This window comes from Crinia signifera, chromosome 2 (assembly GCF_055691185.1).
Source record: "Crinia signifera chromosome 2, ASM5569118v1, whole genome shotgun sequence".
NCBI lineage: Eukaryota > Metazoa > Chordata > Amphibia > Anura > Myobatrachidae > Crinia > Crinia signifera.
The window spans coordinates 50,276,432-50,302,208 of record NC_139218.1 but is presented as its reverse complement, the minus strand read 5'-3'; the positions used below and the strand labels follow the sequence as shown (position 1 = coordinate 50,302,208).

General features: G+C 43.2%; 1 protein-coding gene across 1 annotated transcript; it reads right to left on the bottom strand.

Annotated features, from left to right (window-relative positions):
- Window positions 1-11,123: 11,123 nt before the first annotated feature.
- On the bottom strand, window positions 11,124-25,199 carry LOC146059643 (myeloperoxidase-like). The gene is made up of 13 exons (XM_083172041.1): window positions 24,667-25,199; window positions 23,706-23,799; window positions 22,390-22,565; window positions 22,071-22,191; window positions 19,752-19,881; window positions 18,931-19,137; window positions 18,048-18,363; window positions 16,694-16,854; window positions 16,267-16,519; window positions 15,955-16,125; window positions 15,556-15,793; window positions 13,250-13,461; window positions 11,124-11,474 (listed from the first exon to the last, which is right to left on the bottom strand). Exons 1-13 carry the CDS (start codon window positions 24,740-24,742, stop codon window positions 11,458-11,460), a joined length of 2,172 nt encoding a protein of 723 aa, XP_083028167.1. The 5' UTR covers window positions 24,743-25,199; the 3' UTR covers window positions 11,124-11,457.
- Window positions 25,200-25,777: the final 578 nt, after the last annotated feature.

Genomic DNA, 25,777 nt, shown 5'->3' with positions numbered 1-25,777 from the left:
TGTCTCCCCATCACAAAACCTGTCTGGTCTGAATGAACCAGGGTTGGGATGATTACTTTGAGGCGTTCAGCTAAAATCTTAGTTAGGAGCTTGTAATCTAGATTGAGTAGAGATATTGGCCTATATGAGGCAGGGTCGGAGGGGTCTCTTCCTGGTTTGGGAAGGACACGTATATTAGCCATATTGAACTCACTTGGGATTTTAGGGGCTTTTAATAGAGAGTTGAAAACTTTTACTAGGCACGGTGCTATTTTGTGGTTCAGCAGTTTATAATACTCTGATGTAAACCCATCTGGGCCGGGGGCTTTTTGGGGTTTCAGCTTGGATATGGCTTCCTGTACTTCTTGGAGTAAGATATCTTTAGTAAGATTTCTGCTTCCCTCTATTGATAGCTGGGGAACCGTTAAGTTTTCCCAGAATGCTCTGCTTTCAGCAGTATTTGAATGGGGGGCTGAGTAGAGCTCCTTATAGAATATGTTTAATATGTGGGCTATTTCTTTATTTGATGTTGTTTTGGTGTTGTCTGGTTTTCGTAGGGGATGGATGACAGACGGGGCTCTCTGTCCCTGTAGAAGATTTGATAGAAGTTTCCCTGATTTATTTCCGTATTTAAAGAATCTAAAGTCCTTCCTAAAGGTGTACCATGATTCCATTTTTGATATTAATTTTTCATATTCGTTTCTGGCTTGCCTATAAGTGTTTCTATTTGGGGTAGTAGGGGAAATTTTGAATACCTGAAAAGCTCTTGTCAGTTTCGTCTGTGCTTCTAAATAGTTTTTTGTGTCTTTTCTTTTTTGTGAGGTCGATATTGACATTATCTCTCCTCTAATTGTAGCCTTAGAGGCCTGCCAGTATAGAATGGGGTCCTGGTCTAATATTTCGCTATTGTGGGAGTGGTAGGAATCCCAGGCCTTCAATATTTTCTCTTGTAATTTGCCCGATGTTGCTAGCCCAGTTGGGCAGCGCCATGAGATATATGATGTTTGTTCTTTGGATAATCTTATTTTAAGCCATACCACCGCGTGATCTGATAAAGTTATTGATTCTATTTTTACTTCCTCTATGTTAGGGAGGGTGGTTGCTGACATGAGTATGTAGTCTAATCTTGATAATTGGCCAGTGGATGCTGATAGGCAGGTAAATTCTTTTTCAGTGGGATTGGCTGTTCGCCATACATCTACTAACTGTAGCTGATCCGCCATGGCTTGTACTCCAAATTTGGGGAGTTTTGGTCTTCTAGTATTTAGTATCTGTCTATCTAGGATGTGGGAGGATATCAAGTTGAAGTCTCCTCCTAGGATGATTGGGGTGTCTAAGTGAGGTGTGAGTAGTGCAATGATCTTCAGAAAAAATGGCTTAGAGTACACATTTGGTGCATATATGTTCATGCACATAAAAGTTTGCTGTTCATATTTCAGTTTACACATTAGATATCTACCTTCGGCATCAGCGACCACATCTGATGTTGTTACAGGTAGGTGTGATTTCACCAGTACCGCCAGACCTCTGGCTTTAGAATTATAAGGGGCCGCTGCTGCCAGCCGCCAGCCCAGCGAGCCCAACTTCTCTGATTCTGCCGCACTCAGATGTGTCTCCTGTAAGAGAGCCACATCTAGTCGCAGCTTGTTCAGGTATAATAGTATTTGTTTGCGTTTTTTAGGGGAATTGATGCCTCCTATGTTCCAACTACCTAACTTGAGAGCCATCTTCTTTACTCATTGGGGTGAGCACACTATGAACCTGGACATTGGGTATTTGGGTGAGCGGTAATGCTAAATCTAGTATGTGGTGGGTTTTGCTCATCCACCAGGAACATAAGACATTCTGACATTTGATTAATCCAAACCTGCATGGGGAGATCAAAGGGGAGACGGGCGGGGGTGGGGAGGTGGGGGGAGGGGTGGGGGACAACCAATATCTATTAATTTTTAACTTCCGTGGTTTACCACGATAATCTTGGATCAACATGATCCAACCTTACAAAGGGGGGGCCTGACTCCTAGGGCCGGCCGCCCATAATGTTAAACTAACAAATTATCAACCATATATTACTTGTCTGACTTTGTCAGTATAGGAGTCCAGCTAGATTTCAACCCGTAGGGTGTTGGTAGCGGGGAAGAGTACCTATGTAATATAGTATTTCCCTGGTCTGGGGGGGGTTTGAGATCTGGGCTTCATATGGTATAACAAGTATAACTCACAACTTTAAACTTTCAAATAGCTACCAATATCTCCGTTTTCCTTATTTCTGTTGGAGTGTTCTCAGTGTCTCTTCAATCAAAGCGGGTAACAGTCTTATTTATCTGTGGTGAAAAATGTCTCTTTTCTTTCTATCGCTCTCTTGCAGCTTGTAAAGGCTGGTGCGTTGCTTGATTGACGTGGACTTGTATGGGGAGTCAGTGTGTTGGATAAGATGCCGGGTGGAGCAGATTGCTGTTAAAACGTGTCTGGCAGCTTTACAATCCTCCGTATTGAGGTTGTTGTTTGCTTTTGCGAAATAACAGTTCTCAGTCACAGTCAGACATATGCGGTGGGTTCCCGTCGGCGACATTGAGTTCCCTCAGGTACGCTTCCGCATCATGCACTGATAGGAAGTCTTTGAATTGAGAGCCTTCAAACAGCCTGAGTCTCGCGGGGTACAAGAGGGCGAATTTTCTACCATCTTGAATCAATTTTGTACATAGTGGTGAAAAGTCTTTCCTCGCCTTAGTCAACTCCGCAGAGTAATCTTGGAAGAGCAGTATTTTCTGCCCCTCCCATGTGATATCTCGTTTTTTCCTGGACGCTGCCCAAAATAATTCTTTGTGTAAGTAATTTAAAGTCTTAAAGATCACCGCCCGCGGGCGTGCGCCCTCTTGTGGTCTTGTGGGTCCAAGTCTATGGGCTCTTTCTATTACAAGATCGTTGCATCTATCCTGTATATTTAAAATCGTAGGGAGTTTGATTTTGATAAAATCATACAGATCTTGCCCTTTAACTGCCTCTGGAAGTCCCACTATCCTCATGTTGTTACGTCTGGAGCGATTTTCGAGGTCCTGGACCTTATTTTGAAGCTGCTGTATAGTTTTAGTGTGGTCCTCTGTGGTTTTCTTTATTTCAGACACTTCAGCAAACGTTTCTCCCACTCTCTGTTCTGTTTCTAAGACCCGTTTTTGTAGTTGTGCAATCTGTTTGTTGATCTCTACAGTTTGCTTTTCTAGCAGTGGGCTAACTGCAGCTCTCACCGCTGTGATTAGGTCTCCATGGATTTGTTGGGATTTCACACCTACACTGAAGGAATGGCCTCTAACACCTTCCTCAGCCTGCTGGAATAAGTTAAATGACTCTTACTTCAACCACTGAAAAGAAAAGTTTCCTGTAGGAATATATTTGACTATAGCAATAGCCAAATAAATGCAAACTCTGTTGCTGAATCACATTCCACTGTAATTTATGGATCACTCTCAGTATAGAGGAAATAAACTGTTCAATCCTCTCTCATCAAATGCAATTCATACTTGCTCTGTCATTGTGGACCCAATGTATTTGTACACCTCCAGCTTTATACTTTCACTCCGCCCACCACGAAAGGCAGTTCCTATTAATCCAGCACAAGCTTCCATCCTTAAATCACTGGGCATTTTTAAGAGAACTCACCGTGGCAGCCGAGGGAATCGAAGCCGTAAACCTCCTATCAACTGTAACCATCTAAGTAACCGGTCATCAGTCTCTCCAATTTCAAATAGGAGACAAATAGAAGCAGTACCCAACAGACGACCCTGTGCTTTGAAGTACAGATCTGTAAATTCTCGCTCTGTGAATGACATCCAAAGTGCCAACACACACTACTTAAAGAAAATTGCAGGCCCTCTGGTATGTCCCATCAGGTCCGTCCTTTGTAATGCCAGATCTATAAAAAACAAGACTGCTACAATTGCTGACCTTATCGAATCGTCAGATATAGCCTGTATTACTGAGACTTGGCTGGATGAAAATGCAGCACCTATCCTGGAAGCTGCAGTTCCAACAAACTACTCTGTTATTCACAACCCCAGACTGGACCGCAGGGGAGGTGGGGTGGCCATCTGCTTTAAAAAAGAACTAAAACTTAGGGTCTGCCCAATGGAATTGACTCACTCATTTGAGTGCATTGTTGCCCGGAGTTCTGCACAATTAGGTTTCAGAGTACTTCTCATCTATCGCCCCCCTGGAGATGGAAAGACATTTCTACAAGAGTTTGCAGATATTGTTGCTGGGCTAGTTCTGGAGCACCAAAGATGGCTCATCCTCGGGGATTTCAATGCATGGGTCGATGATGAGCTCTCACGCCTTGGCCAAGATCTCATGTGCACAATGAATGCTCTCGGGCTCACTCAAGTCATCCCCTCTGCTACACATAAAAGTGGCCACACTCTTGATCTTGTCTTCCAGATTGGACTAGAAGTATCTGACCTAAAGATAAACCCAGTCACATGGTCAGACCACCACTCAATATGGTTCTCAGTCGCAACCCCTCAAAATAGATCTGTGCCCATGGAATTGACCAAATATCGCCCAAGGAGGGCTATGACTCCTCAGGCCATGGCAGCTAACTTGAACCTCTCAGCAGTGATGGGGACCTGTAAAGATCCATGTTCCCTAGTCCATTTTTATAACAGGGCTGTGACAGAGGCACTGGATACTATAGCCCCATTGCGTATTCGACCCTGCAAACCACACCATCAAGCTCCCTGGTTTGACAACAGTATTCGTGATCTCAAGAAAAGGGGTCGTATACTTGAAAGACGATGGAGGAAGACAAACCTGGCAGAGGATAAATTAAATCTAATCAAACACATTGGAATATACCAATCAACAATCACCCGCAAGAAAACAGTGTTCCTTTCAAATGAGATCATGACAGCAAAAAATAGGCCCGCTCAGCTTTTCCGTACAGTGGAGATGCTTTGCAAACCAGCATGCCTGCAGCCTGATGTAACCCTCTCGCAGTCAAGATGCAATGAGTTTGCTAAATTCTTTGCAGATAAAGTATCTATCATCCGGGCTGGAATCCCCACAATGACACCAAAGGAGTTCCAACAGACCAAGCCTACCAGTTTAAGACACTTGCCTTCATGGGACATCTTTGACCAAGTGGATGTACAATACATTGCTGGAATTTCCAGACTGTTGCGTCCCTCCTCCTGTGATCTGGACCCTGCCCCATCCAAGCTTCTTTTAGGGTGTATGGAAATAATCGGCCCTGCATTTGCAAAAATAGTTCAATGCTCTTTGCAGACAGGCGTTTTTCCCGAACCACTAAAGGAAGCAATAGTCAGACCACTTCTTAAAAAATCTAATTTAGACCCTGACTGCATGACCAACTACAGGCCAGTATCAAATCTTCCTTTTCTAGGAAAGGTTATTGAGAAAGTGGTTGCAACTCAACTAGAGACCCACCTGTTAACCCATGACATTTATGATCCATTCCAGTCAGGATTCAGGAGAAGACATAGCACAGAATCAGCTCTGGTATGTGTGCTCAATGATCTTCTAAATGCAAGGGATAGAGGAGACTGTTCAATCCTAATCCTTCTGGACCTCTCTGCAGCATTTGACACCATTGACCATGGGATTCTAATTGAGCGCCTGAAAAATTTCTGTGGCCTGGGTGGCACAGTCCTTAGCTGGTTCAAATCATTTCTCGCTGGCAGGTCACAGAGAGTTGCATCGGGAGTATACTCTTCACCACCAGTGCCGTTGTCTTGTGGTGTCCCACAGGGCTCTATACTATCTCCCATGCTTTTTGCAGTATACATGCTCCCACTGGGTGACATAATCAGACGTCACGGCCTGGTCTACCACTGCTATGCAGATGATACCCAACTGTACCTGTCCTTTGCTCCAGGCACCAATAACACAATAACAACCTTAAATGGCTGCCTAGCTGAGCTCCAGGAGTGGATGAGTGCCAGTTGGCTGAGACTGAACCCAGATAAAACAGAAGTCCTGATGATAAATCACAGGACAAGACGGCAGCATAGCCAACTGACAGGTCTTAAGCTGGGGGGCACAGCACTAAAAAACTCTGATCATGTGCGGAATCTTGGTGTTGTCCTGGATAATGGCCTGACACTTAAACATCAGGTGTCAGCCACAATCAAATCCTCATTCTTTCATCTGAGAAACATAGCCAGAATCAAGCATTTAATTCCCCCAGAAGACCTTCCTAAAGTCATACATGCATTTATATCATCACGACTAGACTACTGCAATGCTCTCTACCTGGGTCTTCCAGCAAAAGAATTGCACCGCTTGCAGCTGGTACAAAATGCAGCCGCCAGACTATTAACTAACCAGCCCCGCTCCTGCCACATAACTCCCATTCTCTACGCCCTTCACTGGCTACCTGTAAAATGGCGAATCGTTTTCAAGATTGGCTTACTCACTTTCAAGGCCCTACATGACCAGGGCCCAAGGTACCTGCAACAGCTGCTGATCCCTTACTGTCCTACTCGATTACTACGATCCACTGAAGAAGGACTACTAACAGTACCCAGAATCTCCCTGAATTCATCTGGGGGTCGAGCTTTCAACTTTGCTGCTCCAACTCTGTGGAACTCTCTTCCTCGCACAGTGCGAGAAGCGCCCACTATAGAATCCTTTAAAAATAGACTAAAGACATACTTATTTACTCAAGCATTTCACTGACATCTACTGTTAAGCTTGTTTTGTATTTCGAGCTGTAAAGACAATGTGTGAAGCACTTTGAGTCCTATTGGGAGAAAAGTGCTATATAAATATCATTATTATTATTATTATTATATAATACAGGAGCTGTGGGGTCCGGGCCGCTGGCCGTGTGCGGTGGGACCTGCGTGTTTGGGGTGGATGTGGGGGCAGTATTGGAGCGGTGCGGTGTTGCTTTTACCTGACTATTCTCAGGTGGTTGTTCTTCCTCATCCGAGACCTCAGTGCTGTGGCTGAGATGTTCAGCGTGAAGTGCTGCGGCAGCGTCTGGCGGCGCCATCTTGGATTTTTTCTCCTTTTTCTCTTTGTCTCTCGTGGTGCGGCTTTTGAAGCTGGACATGGCAGATCAGGGCTTGTCAGTGTGGCGCCGATGTTCCGCTGACCCTTGGTGCTGTTTTCGGACTGGTTGTGGAGGCTTAGCGCCTTGTAATGTGTTGTATGGGCGGTCAGCGCAGCGGAGCCAGCTCACCTAGCTGCTGCACATGGAGCCGCCGGAACCGGACTCGGCCAGCTTCTTATTCACTACTTATTCGAGCTCCAGCTTCTTAGTCACTTCCTATACAGAAAATTCACTTTTACAATAGTTAATGAGTCTAGGCCCACAAATTTGATACCATAAATCAACAAAGGGGGGTCATTTGCATATGACCCAATTCAGCAGAGATTTCTGGAGAGGGCTGTCGGATAGCGGTGAGCAGCGGCTGAGAAGCTGGCTGGTGCCGTTGGACTCAGTCAGCAGCAGAGAGACAGCATCAGCTGTGTGAGTGACGGAGAGTGTAACCAGCAGGGCCGGATTAACAATGGGCCTGATGGAGCTACAGCTCCAGGCCCACTCTCCAAATAGGCCCATTTTGTAGGACTGGGGCTTTCCAATGAGCCCAGCCCCGCATAGCTAGCCCCCAGGAACCGGAGATACTCCAGAGCAAAGCTGGAACATTTTCCCCATAGGATAATATGGGACCCGCTAATTCCAACCCTCACCCAGTTCCGACGGCTGCCAGTTCCCCCCCTGGCATCACAGAAGCTCATTCAAACCCAAATCGCTGGGCCTTCAATCTGATATCAGGATAGTTCATATGGGTTAATTGGTTCCAGAGATATTGCAGGTAAACTGATTTTTTTATTTCTACAATGTAATTTCATGGCTGTTGCTCTTGGAGGGCAGATTTCTCTGGAACCAAATGGCTCAGTTTCATGGGACTTATATAAGGGGGTTACTATAGTGTTGCCTATATTGTATAATGGGTATATTGTGTGGTAAACTTAGGTGACCACATAAAGGCAGGGTTGCCGACTTTTAGATTCTCCTCTCCGGGAGAAGCCCCGGAGATGAGACTTTCAGCAGCCGTTAGGAGGTGGGGCTTGAGCATGATGTCATTAAGTCCCACCCCCAGGGTGTAAACTAGCCTAATTCACGTATCTCCTTGGAGGGGGTGGGGCTAAAATGATGCGATTGTGACATTTTAGCTCTGCCCCCTCCTCTGAGACCCGCGGATTGCGGCATTTAAATGCCGCGATCAGGGCGCAGTGGGGGGTCCCGCTGAATCCGGGAGGGTTGCCCACCTTTCCGGGGGGACCGGGAGGGGGTCCCGATTTTTGGGAGACTCCCAGCCATTCCAGGAGGGCAGGCAACCCTGCATAAAGGCCTTTATTCAGATCTGATTGCAGTACAAATTTGTTTGGAAAATGGGCAAAACCATGAGCACTGCAGGTGGGGCAGATGTAACATGTGCAGAGAGAGTTAGATTTGGGTGAGTTATTTTGTTTCTGTGCAGGGTAAATACTGGCTGCATTATTTCTACACTGCAATTTCGATTTCAGTTTCAACACACCCCACCCAAATTTAACTCTCTCTGCACGTTACATCTGCCCCACCTGCAGTGCACATGGTTTTGCCCATTTTCCAAACAAATTTGTACTGCAATCAAATCTGAATAAGGGCCAAAAGGTGCTGAAATGTTGTCTACCAAGTTTTGGCTTTCAGTATATTTTTTATGACTGGAATGCCGCCTCACTCTGCAAGTATCTTAGGACATAAGTGTCCTGCGGATGCACCTTTGGAGGGCACCCGGCAATATATCTCTCTGCATCCTGTGAGTGTCGGAATTTGTAATCGATCCATATGTACACCCAGTGGTGCAAGTAGAATTTTTTTCTTGGTGGTACTGATAGCCTCCACCAAAAATGGGCGGGGCCATGTGTCATGAGGGGGCGTGGTCACATAAAGCTAGAGGAGTGACCAAATGACAATAGTAGCATGGCATCAGGAGACAGGGAATGACTGGGGGTGGGTTGGCTGTTGCTTGGGTAGTTGCTAAATTGTAGTGGGCTAAAGGACCTTCCATGCCCAGGGGGAGGAGCAAGGCTGGAGGGCTTGCTCCTTCAGTATGCATGCCACCACTGGTTGCCTTTTGTAACCAGGTGGCGAGTGAAGAGAGCCCACGAGGGTCCGTTTGGGCCCACTTGTTCATGCTCCTCCTCTCTCCGCCCCTTCTCCTCCCCTGTCACATCACTAGGTACCTTAGCCCACTTGAATTTAGACCTAACCCTCTTGCTTGTGGGAGAGCTGGGCAGCTTGTGCTTACAATTGTGGAGCCTGCTCTTCATGCTGTCGGTGCCGCTGATGCCTGTCAGTGTGACAGGCTAAATCAGCAGTAGCCGGTAGCTGCATACAGCACCAATCATAACGCTGGGTGGGCGGGCTGCGGATGCAGACTTAAAATAAAAATAGAATTGAAAGTGTGTCAGGGGGTAAGTGGTACTGCGTACCTGCAACATATTTCTGACAGGTACTCCGTACCACGCCGTACCCCCTTACTTGCAACACTGCTCACACCCCTACATCTCTTATGTCACCCCACCCACTAAATTCCTTCCTACCCATTGCACTCTGCCAAAGAATGCTACCTCTGTTCCCATTCCCTGCTATAAAACATCACCCATGCTGATCCTGCCACTGGAACTCAGACTTTCCATCTTTCTCCAAAGCCTGAAATGAGCTCCGGGAAACCTATTTCTTTACTAACATCTATCAGCTCCCGTCCTAGCCGGGTACACACTGAAGCAATGGGGAGTTGTTCCAACATCCCCATCAGCCCAGATCACCCATACACAGTGGAACCATGTTAATAAAGGAAGGGGCAATCACTGTTCCATCCTTCATTTACATCCATGATATCGCTAGGTTTGACGTGCAGCAAATCAAACCTAGCGCCATTGCAAGTGACCATGGGAAAGTGCATATGCTCAGTATACTGGTCCGATCTGTCCAACCTGGCAGCATATCTCCTAGTGTGTACTTGGCTTAACTATCCCCCCAACTCCATTGTGGCTAATAGATTGCATTTCCAAAAATATATTTCTGGACCCTCCCTGGCAGCCTGTGGTGCACACATACCCAGTATGAATACTTCCTTCAAAAAAGTCTTGAATGGGAGAAAGGCAATGCCAGGTCAGACTTTTATTGTTTGTGCTGCCCTGGTGTGGCCTAAACAAGGTATAGCCACTTTATCCTCATTGCAAATTGTGGCAATAAAATATGTTACCGAACATGGCAATAATGTGCACATAGACCCATATGGAGATAGTCTACAATTTTATTTAACAGACGGTACAGAAAAGGTGAATACATTTAATCAGTGCAATGCTTTTCATATGAATTTCTATTGTCCTTTACAATATACTGTGTGTATATGTATGTATGTATATATATATATATATATATATATATATATATATATATCAGTTCTGTGGGGACGGCGGCACTCGCAAATGAAAAGACACCAGCAGAGTATTGTGCCAACGTTTCAGGAGCAAGCGGCCCCATTCTCAAGGTGCTAGTTTATGGTTTACACTAGCACCTTGATAAAGGGGCCGCTTGGTCCTGAAACGTTGGCACAATACTCTGCCTGGTGTCTTTTCATTTGCGAGTGCCGCCGTCCCCACAGAACTGCTAAATTGAGACAGTTGCGACTGTCTACTGGAGGGCACCGCGTTATTTGAATTATTACCATTTGTGGCTTTATTGCTGCTGGTGTTTGGAGTGCCGCCCCCTACAACTGTGTGTGTGTGTGTGTGTGTGTGTGTGTGTGTATATGTGTATATGTATGTATATATATATATATATATATATATATATATATATATATATATATATATATATAGCAGAATCGAGGAACCGCACTCCATCCATCTCTTGCGGACAACTTTGCGGTGCTCCGCTCTATAGGAAACAATGTCCCAAATATAGCAATTTTTGTTGGAAGCAGGCACTCACCATAGACCATAGAGTAGTTGAGACAAGGATTTATTTCATAATAATGGTCTTGGACCATTATTATGAAATAAATCCTTGTCTCAACTACTCTATGGTCTATGGTGAGTGCCTGCTTCCAACAAAAATTGATATATATATGTGAAATAACTGATTTAAAAGAGTGTGACATTTCAGAGTCCTATCAGTGAGATACGATTACTGGCGTGTGCTTCTGACACTAATCAGCGGTGGTTTTACATCTGCATCTGCATAAACATAAACAAGACTCATTTAAAGTAAAACAGCATAAAAGTAAAGAATGGATTTTCTCATCGTGCTGCAGCGATCTAAGCTTCTCTTTGCAGATTTTCCAGGATAACTATACAGCATGGTGCATATTAAAGTAGCTATAAAGGTAATCAGTAGCATTTGCCATGAGATAAAGATAAATAAAGAACAGAGCACACGTCACGTCATATAAGATCATAACTTCATTATTCGTCTTCAGCCTCTGGAAATAGAAAACATAAAACAATGTGTTAATTGTATACATTACACACTGTGATTGGATCTATACACAGATACAAAGGGGCACAAAAGCGCAGGTGAGAGAAGCGCTAAATTTGCGCATACAGAATCTAATACTCCATCTAATACCCCAAACAGGGTTACCTTGTTTTTATATTGCTGCTATATATCCTGCTGCTATATATTCAACTAATTGAAAAATACTATCCAGAGACACTAACTGTATTACCCACAGCTACAATACTTGTGGTTATATTTGCATTTGACCATATAAGTTAGCCGGTCGTGGATGCTGGACTGGGAGCTCTTTAAGTCTTAAAGAAATATACACGCATTCAATCCCAATATTTTATCATTCCATTTTTTATTATATATGTATTCAAAGTGATGTCAATACTTGTTTTATGTATGTTTTTTTCCTAGGTGGCCACCTGGAATATATTGTGTATTTTATATATAGAAAAAATATCTTTATAATAAATGTGATATACCATTGATCAATTCTAAATTATTCGTGTGAGTGTATTCATCCATGGTGCAATAATTAATTGGATAATAGCGCAGTAACTCTAATCTTTTTGGGATTTATATATAAGGCCCATTTATCTGTCACCTGATCAATGTCTAGAGATCTAAAGTCATGTTCCCTCGTCTCTGATACTCTTGTGCGTTCTACACTCTACAAATGTGGGGCCTACAGTGTTATACAGAGAAATGTTTTACACAGTACATAGCGTTCAACTGAATGCTGTCTGCTCCCATAGTTTTTTCATGACATACTGTAACCCAATAGTTATTTCCCTAGAATTTAGATCCTTTCTATGCCCATATTAATGAGATTAGTGAGGACAGGATAGGGATGGAACTCTGCATCCATCATTCCAATTCATGGTATGGAAAGAGAGTAGGTCCGAGTGCTCTACTGAGCATGTGCGATGTGGCTGCAGGCACAATGGAACCCTTTCTGAGAACATAGGGCCTTATTCTAGTTCACTCTTTCTGACAAAATCCTTCTTAGATGGACAACAAAATGTGCACTGCAGGTGGGGCAGATGTTACTTGTGCAGAGATAATTAGATTTGGCCTCATACATTACTGCGCGGTATCGTATGCGTCCCTCGCTCTCGGGTAGCAGGATCGCATACGATACACCATATGTGCTCCTTTTGCATGTGATGTATCATATGCAAAGCCAATGACTGCCACAGGATCTCACAAATACTTGTGGCAGCCATGGTGATCACTGGATCTAATCCGATGCGCATCTGATCGGATCTGGAGGTTAAACACATGCGATATAGCACTTTTCTCATGATTTATTGGGTCGAAGTCATGTGAATAAGTGTATGGCCACCTTTAGACCTAGTGACTGATCCTACTATCTAACTTTTCTTTATTGAATGTTTTCACAATAAATGAATGACACTGATGAATACTGATTGATGTGTTTAGGCTGGGGGCAGGTAGTATATGTCCCTGGGACTGCAGTGGGTAGTGTTTGGGGTGATTATGGCGGGGCTGTGGGGTGGGTCGGTAGATTGGATAGTATATATCCCTAGATTTAGTGGTACTGTGTCTAGGGGGTCAGGACGTAGGGTGATGAGGGTATTTCCATGGGATAGGGGGAACTGTATGTCTAGGGGGAGTGAGGTTGTTCCTTATGTGACATAAGGCACAAGTACCCCAAGTGCCACTCTCCTGGTTTTGAGACCGAATTATATCTGAACCTTCTGATATCTCTAGTTGATCATTTCATACCTGATCCACTCATCCTTCTCCTCCAGAGCTGCAGGTCTAAACTGGGGACGTCGTTGCAACTTATAAAATCTTGTGGGTAACTGTTTGCTACAAAGACGTTTCTGGGGACTTCAGTGATCCTTGTGTTGTCACAGATAATTCTAGACATGGTCACACTTTCAATCGCACTCCGTTGAGCTCGTGTGAAGACTCCGAATCTCTCGTAATAAAATCTGTATTGGAAAAATAAATAAAATTGTGTTCCGTTGAAAAATACAGAAAATGACATAGAAAGTGTCAGGTGCTCCTCCACTAAGGTATGTTCTATAAAGTGATAGGTAGATGCTGATTGGGTGTTAGTGGAAAACATCTCCATTCTTATTACTGCATAATACATCAACCTGTGGTCCTCTGCTCAATCATCAACAATGAAAGGAATATTATTAAATAAAACTGGACTGTGGCTTGTACGAATATACTTCATATCATTCTGTGACATGAACTGGAGGCTTTGCCCCTTACACATGCCTCTGTATGAACCTGTTCATTTGTTTTTATAGTCTCAGAACAAACTTGCGATACGATCTAGTCCAAAGAGTACGTGCTGCTTTTGTATCTTGCGATATGATGAGCGCGACTTGAATCGCAAGGTAACATAGCACCGTGTCTGGGCCTTTTCTTTAAAAAAAAAAATAGGGTACTCTGCCTTTATAGAATATATAATAATAATGTGTCCAAATTCCTCGCCACTTAGGCCCCATGGTCCTGCTCCACCTTTAGCAGACAGTCGCCCGGATTAGATTGAGCTGGTCTCATACTTAGTTACATACATCCCCCCTACCCCATTGTCTTTCTCCTCTATTGTTTTACTAGTATATTTTAATTGATATATTCTATTTTTGTGTCATTTTGGTGTTGTTTTTGTAAACTGAAAATGTTTTACAGTGTTTACAATAATAATACTGTACACATTTTATTTTCATGATTTTTTATTAGAAACTATTTGTACCAGTCCTGTCAACTGTCTTGATAAATAGATAACAAAAAAACTAGATGCCTTAGGGTGTGTACACACGGTCAGATGTGCCTTAAGATACTATCCATGATCCGATCAGATTGGATCGGAATCAGATCGCAAGGCACATCCGATTTGCATACAAGTCTGACTATATGGTGCAGATCTGCACTATATAGTCAAGGCAGACAAGACTTTCTGCCGAGCATCGGAATCGGGATCGCAAGGGTTAAAACCCTTGCGATCTGCATCCGATTCCGATCCGATGTTGACTATATCGTCAACATCGGAAGGCAAAAAGTACCGTGTGTACACTGCACAGTTATAGAATACAGCCTCATACACACTAAACAATGGGGGCTGCGGCCGATATAATTAACAATGGGGCAGATGTATTAAACCTTAACAAGAGATAAATGCAAGGGTGATAACAAGAGATAAACTTCCAGCAAATCAGCTCCTTACTGACATTTTTCAAACACAGCCTGTAACATGACAGTAAGCAGGTGATTGGCTGGATGTTTATCTCTCCTTATCACACTTGCATTTATCTCTTGTTAAAGCTTAATACATCTGCCCCAATATCGGCCGTGGGTCCCAATATTGCATGTACACACTGAACCAAACATCAAACAACCGGACTGTTCTGCAGGTCTCAGCAATGTCACCAAACGATATCGTTTACTGATATGTTTCAGTGTGTACATACAATATTGGGACTCACGGCCGATATTGTAAATCATGTCGGCCGCGGGTCCCAATATTGCGTGTACACACCTGTCATTTTTAAAACCAAGCCTGTAACTTCACAGTTAGGAGCTGATTGGCCAGTGATAAAAACCAGACACTTTATCACTTCACCAAGCTTAATAAATCTGCCCCAGAGTCACCTACAGTACAGCTTCCAAAGTAAAACTTAGCCTCTAGCTGCCGCCATACTGCAACAATATTTACCTGTCATTATGTTTCAGGTTAGCTTCAGCATTATTTACTTATTACAGTTTCTTATATAGCGCAGCAGATTCCGTTGCGCTTTGCGCAGTAAGAATTGTTAATTCTAGTTTAGATCTGTTTTGTGATTTTTTTTATGTACAGTTTAAAATGAACTTGTTGAGCTTGTTGTTGTTTTTATGCTGGTGTTTCGGATAAATACGGTTTTATTCTTATCCTACACTGGGAGATCAACTCCTACCTATGCTGTGTCTATGTCCCATCACGTTGTTGGATTATATATTATGCATTTTTTTTTTGTGCGTAATACATTTGAGAACTCAAAAATACTGAGACTCCTATTTGTTTTTGTTCTACTTACCGGTCTCCGTTTCGGGTTCTTCTGAATTGGTTTCCAATCAAACAGGACAGCAGTTCGCCCACTCTACCATTGGGCAGGAGAGGCTCAGCGACACCTCCCATCCAGATGTCAATGTTTTGCGGTGTCCCATATAGAGATATAAATTTCTCTGCTAGTGGCCTATTTTGTAGCACCTGAGCTAGTTGTTCTACATTATTGGGCTCAGATAGTCCACAAAATCTCCTCCATGTGTTGTATCCTGCAGAAATAAGGAGGTGAAGTCATATATTAAAACTGGAATTACAAATAATTATATGAACACATCTGTATTCACTGTATGTATTGAACATACGATTGTTGTTTCCCAGGTCTGAATGGACGCACAGACTAGAAACGTTTCTAAACCGGCTCAATAGATACCTGGTAGTCCATGCTCCCGGCCACGCTGCATATTGAGGGCCCCAAGATCAAGACCAATGCGCCTAGACAGCTCAAACAGACGATCGCGGAGCTCATTCACTAAAATTTGGTTCTGTCGGTTCAGCTTTGCCTGATTAGCCATGAGGCCACGAAGAATAGGGTCAACTCCTCCTGCAAGGCCAAAATAATACAAATGTAATAGTATATTGAAGGAGGACCTGATGGAGGACCACATTTGTCGGTCACTTGTGAGAGAGCTAAATACTCAAAGAGTGCATCGCTTTATGTAACCTACATGTGTTCTACGCTTACCTTCTCTCACGATTCTCCAGGTGTTGAAGAAGGAAAGGTGCAGAGGGATTGGGGGCAAGCTGGGCGAGGTCTGGTAACGATCCACCAATCGATAAATAAATGGCTGGATCATCGTATGGCCCATACGGAATGCCAAGCTGAACACATTGGATGCTCCTGGGTTAACGCTATCATTATAACCAGTGTATCGAGGAACCAACCGGGACATTGAAGAACCCAACAGCAGGGGCAGCCAGTCCTTGTAGTTTATTTTCTGGAAGGATATAATGCAAAGTTGAAGACAGATATTGTGTGTGTGTGTGTGTGTGTGTGTGTGTGTAGGTGGGTGGGTGCGGGTGTGTGTGTGTGTGCGTTAGGCTGCTGGAACCTATCTTCAGTAGGAAACTTGACATTGATGCAGATAACAATACTGCACAACCCATCTCACCTGTGTAATGGCTCCAATGATCTTCCTTGTTTCCTGATAGATAAACTCTCCTGACCAGCTTGGGTTCATGCGACGTAGCTCAGTTGCTATGCGGTTGTGTTCTCTCACAAAGATTGTGTGAAATGCAGTTAGACCTGGCTGCTCACTAACACGGCCGTCCCCTGAGGAGCACAGGACAGATATTTTATTATTACTATATTTGTTTATGTGCAGGATTCCTGTTCCTATTTCAGGGCAAGTGTCTTCACACACAGACACTGAAATCGTGGCAGCCATATTTGTGGTGACATTATCTGCAGGACTGACACGGAAATATATAACCTACAGGTCCATCGAGTCTGACCTTTTGGTGGTCATTTACTTATTATAATGAACAGGCCCCATAGAAAAAGTTTGTAAGGGCCCCCCATTTACCAACTGATGGTGATAAATGTATGTAAAACATATTACTAAGACAGTAAAGATGGGCCACCCTCAGCTCTGGGCCCCATAGCCGCTGCACCCATTGCACCTATGGTAGTTACGCCTTTGGGTTCAAGGTGGGCTATATGACATGGTCATCCAGCAAGGTTGGAAATTTGGAAAGCAAAAAAAGAGAAAATATGTGAGAATATGGTTTATTATTGGGGATGTAACTGAATAGGAAAAGCTTTATGAAGGCTATGCCCTAGTACCAGAATGTGATAAGATTGCCTGAAGGGGGTCGTTATCATGGAATGCAGGTAGGTATGGAGGTTAGAGGAGAGTCTTTTTGTGCATGGGAGGGAATTCCACAGAGTGGGTGCAGCCTGAAGAAAGTCCTGCAGTCGGGAATGGATGTGAATAATGAGTGTGTTTGAGAGACATAGATCTTGTGAAGAGCGAAGAGGTCAGGTTTGGAGATATTTTGAGATAAGCGATGTACAGTATGTTGGTGTCATTTGGTGAATGGCCTTGTGTTTAGTATTTTATATTGAATACGGCAAATACATGTAACCAATGGTGGGACTGACAGAGCGGACCCGCCTAGACAATGAACGTCTTGCAAAGAGCATTATCCTCGCAGCTGCATTCCGAATGGATTGTAGCGGTGAGAGTCTCTTCTGGTAAGACCAGTAAGACTATTGCAATAATCTATGTGGGAGAGAATGAGACCATGGAGTAGGGTTTTTGCCATGTCGTGTGTGTAACATAAGGTGATGACGCAAATGAGCATTATTGGTGTAAACTGAAATGTTAGTTACAATGATAATTCTTTCAATTCATTGTAAATATAGTGCACACATATTACTAGCACGTGTTGTCACTAATTCTACCATTATAGAAACTTTCTATATCAGTCATCTTATCATATATACAAATGGGTTGTGCTCACCAGCCAAGAAGCACGGAAGTCCAGATGTCCTGTTCGTCTGTACACAGAAATCTTCTGCCATTGTGGTGAATGGCAGGTAAGGGAACCCGTTATCATTAAACCTGTTATTTACAGCCATGAGGCCAAGCTGGTTGCTGTTGTTACGAAGCGTCGTGGCCAATTCATTGGTGCTGCCATATACTTGACTGGCATCGACGTATGAAGTGAGAATATTCATCTGTTCCCGCATAATGGACCTGGGCACAAAGGCTGGAGATGAGCGGGAAAGAGGAATGCAGTCGCTGCGATTGGTTATGCGAGGGTCATTTGGGGGGATCTGCAAAGTGAAACACACAATGATATTACAGTTGCTTGTTTCACACATTGTTACACTCATGCTGACAATCTGATTGTGTACTGTGAGATCAGTGTAGTGAGGCGAGATAACAAGAGCATAGTGGCATGATACACCCTGGACCTGACGCTCATGTATACAGCCCATATACTGTATATAAGAATGAAGCCAGCCATTCTCTGTGCTCGCAGACCATTGTGCACGCAGGCTGTGTGTGCAATAAGTCTCAATAGAGCCTCCACTCTTGGTTGCTATTGGCAACTTCTCAGCTGGTCCACTTCTCAACTGTTTTACTACTTGACGCATTAAACGTCTGTGTAGAGTGTAGTAGAATGGTATTAGGATTATATGAAACATTTAATGTCCTCTGTCTGCGCCACATGTAAATATGTATACACTGATCGAAATGGTGGATAAATGCTGTATATAGCATCAGTACCGAAAGTGTAAAACTTTTAATCTACACAAAAATAGCTGCTAGGTGTAAGCTTACTAACGCTTTTATGCTTTCCTACGCCAAGAAATAACAACATATTAAAAGAAAGGTACCCGCAGTGGGAAGCACGGTGCCTCCCGGGCACAGCTGTGGTCGCAATCTATGCCTGTTAGGAAGGTTGATCTCGATGGTGTCTCAGGTGCGAGGTCAAGATCATGATCAATCCACTGACCCCACTGCATGAACATGAGAGATCTCTGCCTGTCCAGAGTCTGCTCTCTCTCGGGGAACCGGAGAAGCTCATTGGACACAGCCCGCGCCTGCAATGGCAAAAGACATAATCAACTGAAAAAAGTATAACAACATAGAGAAATATACATTGACTTTTGCATATTACTATTAGAATAAAGCACTAATGGTATGCAGCGCTGCTCATACAGTATAGAACCATTCACATTAGTACCAATAGTCTGACTTCCTTACCACACAGACAAACACATATAAATGACTGAGCAATGCTGACCAATGTGACACCATGTCGATCCAAGATGTTCTACACTGTACTATACAATTACAATACAATAATTATTCTTTTTAGAATTATTATGATCGCTAAGTGGAAATCAGTGACACCAGCAATAAACAGCCATTAGGCCGTCAATGAACATAAGTCTACATCAACGTATTGGTTTTGCCAGCGGCCGGTGTTGACATTTTCAAATGAAACTGGCTTGATATTTTGCCATGTGGATATCTGAAATTGCTATCGCACAGCATTGTCAGTCAGAGTGGCTCAGGTTTGCATTTTCATAGTATTATCTGTAAAATATCGTCGCCCAGTGTCCAAAACTATTCCTGCAAAAACCCCAGAAGCTAGTAGTCTATCCTAAGATGTTTTTGTTAGACATTGGCAGGCGGTAGAGAATCTAATCACCAGAGGCAAAGTAAATCCATTGATCGGTCTGGATTCTGTCCATCCTTGTGGCAGGGATCTCCCGTCCTCATACTGGGCACGTAGTAAGCGGAAATAGGGCCCGTTGGAAGCTCCAAAGTTCGGAGATCTCCTGAAATGAATACATTAAAAAACAAAAGTGTTATCAGTGTTACCAATCTATTAATGTTGTGTTTGTATTTATTGCTGAACAGGTTTAGAAAGTCCTAAAAAGTAATTGTGCCAAGTCTGGACATAGGTGCATCAGGCCCCCCTTATATGTCATTGTCAGTACTTGGTTCTACCCTTTACGTCTACGTTTTCCCAGTCTACACATCTGAGAGGATGCTTGCTTAGTTGTGCCAGTATTAATATTAGCAATATTCATTTAGATGTATCAGCAATCTTATTATTATTATTAAAAGTGGACTATTTATTTTCTGTGGGGGAAATGTATCAAGGGAGATATTTATCAAACATTGGAGAGAGATAAAGTGGCAAGCAATCAGCTCCTATCTATCATTTTACAGGTTGTGTTTGAAAAATGGCTGATTGGTCAGTCAGTTATTTCTCTCCAAGCATTGATAAATCTAACCCAAAGAGACACATACAGTATGCAGAATCCACAAATGTGGTAACATCACCACTGCTAATATCACTATATTGGGGGGGTCATGTCTGCGAAATGCAATATATCTGGTGAGTGAGGGAGTCACATGACTTTTGTAAAGCGTTATGTGAGGTAATACATAACTGTCAATCAAGTTACTGATTACCAATTATTCATGGAATACGGTCACTAGATCTACAATAACGGTCAACAAGCATTAGGTCGACCACCGAAGGTCAACATGCATAAAGGTCGACATGACTGCATGTCGACATGGGTTAGGTCGACGGGTCATTAGGTTGACACAAGCATTAGGTCGACATGGGGAAGTTCGACAGTCAAAAGTTTGCATGGGTTTTTTTTGAGCCAACATGCGGTATTTCATGCCCTACCATCCACTACGGCGTGGTGGGAGAACAAAATAATGTGCCGAGCCATGTGAGGGGACGCAGTGCTACGTTTCAGTGTCCATGTCGACTGTGTCAAAATTCGGTACAAAAAAAAGGTGAAAAACCCCATGTTGACCTTTTGACTGTCAACCTTCCCCATGTCGACCTTTAGTCATGTTGATATTCAGTCATGTCGATATTCGTTACAGTATATGCAATCAGTTCTTGTAAGATAAAAGATGTACATAAGTCCCGCTGCAGTTCTGTTGTCTCCTGTGCCCTTATATGGACACAGAATTCCACAATGGCTTCTGATATCCTTATAATTGGCAGCACGGGTGCAGATTACAGTAGGGGGGAAGATATTTGGTGCTTACTAGTATCACATGGTGACAAAGACATACGTTTCACGAACTACCCTTCACTGCCTATACAGTATGTTAGATACTAGAGCTAGAAATGACGGGATGCAAAGTTAATGCTAACATCTACAATCACCAACTCCTTTCAGACTAACATTACATATTGATATACAGCAACAGCACTCAAACCATGGCCCTTATTCTGGTTCACTCGCAAAGGCAAATTCCTTCTCAAATGCACAAAACCATGTGCACCGCAGGTGGGGCAGATGTAATTTGTGCAGAGAGAGTTAGATGTGGGTGGGGTTTTACTTCAAAGTGAGATCTATATTGCAGTGTAATAATAAAGCAGTCAGTATTTACCCTGCACAGAAACAAAATAACACTCAATCTAATTACATCTGCGCCCCTGCAGTGCACATGGTTTTGTCCATTTGAGAAGGAATTTGCCTTTGCGAGTGAACTAGAAAAAGGGCCCATATCCTTAAAAAAATGTGGTCCTAGCACCTCTCAGCAATATTCTTATATACAGTATCAAAGTGGTAGTACTGTACATTATCCACTAAAGATCCGGGTTAGTCAAATGACCACTAAATGTATTAGCACAATTTCCTACAGTAATGTTACATAGCAACAGCAAAGTAACTAAAGCTGTGTGCAGCTGTTAGACATCTGTGGGGGAAATTTACTAAGATGTGTATTCTACTTCACATGTGATGTTGCTATGGACAACTAATCAGATCCTGTCTACTATCTTGAGGGTGCTAAGTAAATAAAAAGTAGATGTGAAATAGAATACACATCTTAGTAAATTTCCCCCACAGTATGACAAGAAATCTGTGACTTTTAAGAAAAACATAATTTTCAGCTGACAAGGGAAGGAGCAGTGGAGTCTTGGAAACCTATTCTATAAGCAATCTCCGGGATAGTTACTTGCGCCCCTGGGCAATGTTATCCTCACCTGTTGTTGCACCTTCCGGTGATGGTACGATAGCGGCTTGGAGGACAAGCTTCTGGAAGCTGAAGAAAAGCATATCCGGAAACCTTATGTAACATGTCTATCTGGTTGGTTGTCAGCAAGTCTGTTGATATAAGTAATAGTATTATATTAAAGTTATACAAGCAATAGGATAATTATTGTCAGAAAGAGCAGTGCGTTTGAAGTAACACACACACATATACATATAGCACATATGTTAATAATGATATAATATTTAAATCAATGTATTACAGTATATCATTTGACAGGCAACAGGAGAACTTCCAGCTCCTCTATGTACCTGAAATGTTGAAGGGTCTGCTGTAGATGCTCCGCACCTTCTCCGTCAGAAGATCAAGGGTGGTCTCTATGTAGTCTGCCGCGCGGATGAAGTTTCTGCTTGATGCCACAGGCTGTTTAAAGTACGTCATGACATCAGATGGACTCATGATTCCCTTCCTTAGTCTATCCTTAAGGCTGAAAGGAGCATGTACATATTTTTAAGAAACAATTACTGTACCAAAGCACTGAATGTGGTTGTGACTTAAATTATTCATTTTATTTATCGGAGAATCAATATCTCCAGTGACCATAATTCAGTGTAAGGGGAGTATTCAATCCGGGATTCCGACTGTCGTAACATCCCGACAGTCGGAATCCCGTGCTCTTTTCGTTCCGTTTGACTGTAACTCGACAGCCGGAATTCTATGTTCTGGCCTTCGGGTGTTGAAAAGTCCGCGGATTTGCGAAAACGGTGGTGGATTGTAGAAAAAGGGTTGTAAATTCAACATTACATGGCCGGTTCCAACAAAACAGTCAGATCTGGTTTGTCGGAAACTGCCTTCAATGCTGTCGGTAACGGCAGTATTGAATAGGTGAGTGTGGCTATCTCAGCCAGCGTAAAGAGTGGCAAGAATTGAATACCCACCTAAGGCCAGTATTCAACGGCGCTGACCGGAGGACTGGAGCATTCGCTGCCAGCCCTCCTTGTCACCCTATTCAACGCCGCAGGGGCTCGCTGCCCCTGATGGTGATTTTTAACCCCTGCCACGAACGCCGCAGGGAACCAGGGGACAGTGGCAGGCAGGGAGATGGAAGCCTCCCTGCCTGTGCTGGAATGTGGGGGGGGGGGAGCTTTCAGGGGTGCTGTGGAGGGAGCCCCTGCACTGGTCCCGCTCCTGCATATGTAATGAGCAGGACCAGTGTGAAGTGAATATCTAATGAGCGTGTCCCCATCCCCTGCTGGTGAATGTGTAAAAAATATATATATATTAAAATTAAATATATATATTCATGTCCTGCAAGCACATGAATAAAAAAAGCATGCCCCTTCACAGAATAAAATTACTGATTTTTTTTACACCAAAATCCCAGTGAAAACCCCATTAAAATACACCAGCGAATTGCAGCGAGCATGAAACGGAGAACTAGCCGTCACTGGTCGCTTTCGGCGAACAGGGAACAGTGAATAGGGTGAATCAGATTTTCAGTGAAAAATATTCACCGCAAGGAGTGAAAACAGCCCGATTCGCCGAAAAAACCAAGCGATGAATCGGGAGCATTGAATACTGCCCTAAGTCTTGCTTGTCATCAAGTGTGTACTGTACATGAACTTACACGTCACGCGTGTGTTTGTAGGCAGCATCCACCAGCTTCTTAGCCTCCTGGACTGATGTGAGAATAACATTATTGTCCAGTTCTTCAACTCCATCTAGAAAAAGATTAATGTTACTGTATGGTAGTTTAGTACCCAAATTACTTATATTGTAGGAACAAACTCTTCACATGTTAAAGACATTTTAGCCAACTAGTGGTGATTTAGAAGTCATACAATCTCTTCATACTAAATACTATGGCTTTTATATTCTTCTTGGGCATGACTAAATACTATAGTCACTTAGGATTAGCCACATGTTGGAGAGTTAGGGTTAAGGTCCATACACACTGGGCGATTATGGCCAGCGTGTATGGACAGCGATGAGGCCAATCATCGCTGCGGGGAAAGCCGCTCAGTGCGTGCACACTGAGCGGCTTTCCCCTGGCCCGGCGCCGACGGAGGGGGAGGGCGGCTTTGCATAGCGCAGAGCTATGCAAAGCCGTCCTGAAAGCCGCTCATCTGGTGGTATAACTAGCAGATGAACGGCTTTCCCGGTGATGTTGCGGGAGCGTGCAGCAGCGCTCACCGCTGGGGCATACACACTGGGCGGCTTTGAGCTGAAAGCCGCTCAAACTTGCTGTTTTGAGTGACTTTCAGCTCAAAGCCGCCCAGTATGTATGGGCCTTTAAGCTTATGTAGGGTGCACACCAGAACAACCATGTCAATGTAATGCTGTGCGAATAACTAGTTTTGAGAATATTCACATTTACTTATTATGTGAACAACTGAAATTGTTATTGATTCCTGATGCCGCAATGAAAATGAAAATGTCCAACAAACTAACAAATATATATATATATATTATATATATAACACACACATACAGTACATATACTGTATATAGTTTGATACATTTAAAAACAAACCAGTATAGAACCTGCATATGTAACAATGATGGGGGGGGGAGGGGGGATTTCTTACCGTAAAATGAAGATGAACCAATCTGCAGCGACCCAAGAATCAGGAGGAAACAAACACTGATGCGCAATGAAGCCATAGTCTAGTTCCTAGGATGAAATGTGATTTTCTACGTTACTATTTGCTAGAGATTAATGGTAAGAAAGGCACACACATATAATACAAGATTGTTGGAAAGACGTTAGCTAATGTCACTGAACACAACATGTCTCACCTCATCTGCCTTGGATGTAAGCTCCTAACAGTGGGCTACCCTTATAAAGGATGGGAACAAGGGGAAGTGAGGGCCGTGATAACATCTAGGAGGAAGTTATATAAGGTTGCTGTAAGTTTGTTGTAGAAATAGTAAAGTCTTTTAGGCAATGCTAATGCAGTCACCTAACACCTAACACAGGACACATAGCAAGTTTGATATTATCCTTGTATACAAAGGATTAAAGCTATGTACACACACTTCCTTTTGCTTTAGATTCAATGTTAGATTAGATTTTCTATTAGATTTGGCACTAGATCTTCCCATTCAATTTGGCATTAGATCTGTACTTTTGCATTAGATATCTATTTCGATATTGAATTCGATTTACATTCATGGTGCATTGTACACATTTGACAGTCTATTTTTCTTTTTGATTTTGAGAAAATGGGAGCGAGCATCGAATCGAATGCAGATCGAAAGTGTAATAAAAAACATTCGATGTGGATTCGATGTTGCTTATATAAGCAAAATCGAATCAAAAACAGGGACAAATTGAAGCGTGTGTACACAGCTTTAGACATGGTTGACATGGGACAAGGTCGGCAGGTCATTAGGTCGACACAAGCATTAGGTCGATATGGTCTAAGCTGACAGTCAAAAGGTCAACATGGGGTTTTTCACTGGTTTTTTGACCCGAATGTCAACACGGTCGACATGGACACAGTTTTAAGTGTCCATGCAATTGGCACACTATTATATTCTCCCACCATGCCCTAGTGCAGTGATGGCTAACCTTAACACTTCAGCTGTTGTTGAACTACACATCCCAGCATTCCCTGCATCAGTTTTAGCATGGCCAAATAGTAAAACTGTACCAGGGCATGCTGAGATGTGTAGTTCAACAACAGCTGGAGTGTC

Excerpts from the sequence above, each read along its gene's own strand:
- LOC146059643 (XM_083172041.1), bottom strand. The coding sequence starts at position 24,742 with ATGGCTTCATTGCGCATCAGTGTTTGTTTCCTCCTGATTCTTGGGTCG. Across the intron at positions 23,800-24,666 it reads TGGTTCATCTTCATTTTACG|ATGGAGTTGAAGAACTGGAC; the intron begins GTAAGAAATCCC and ends ATCTTTTTCTAG. Across the intron at positions 13,462-15,555 it reads AGAACCCGAAACGGAGACCG|ATTTTATTACGAGAGATTCG; the intron begins GTAAGTAGAACA and ends TTTCCAATACAG.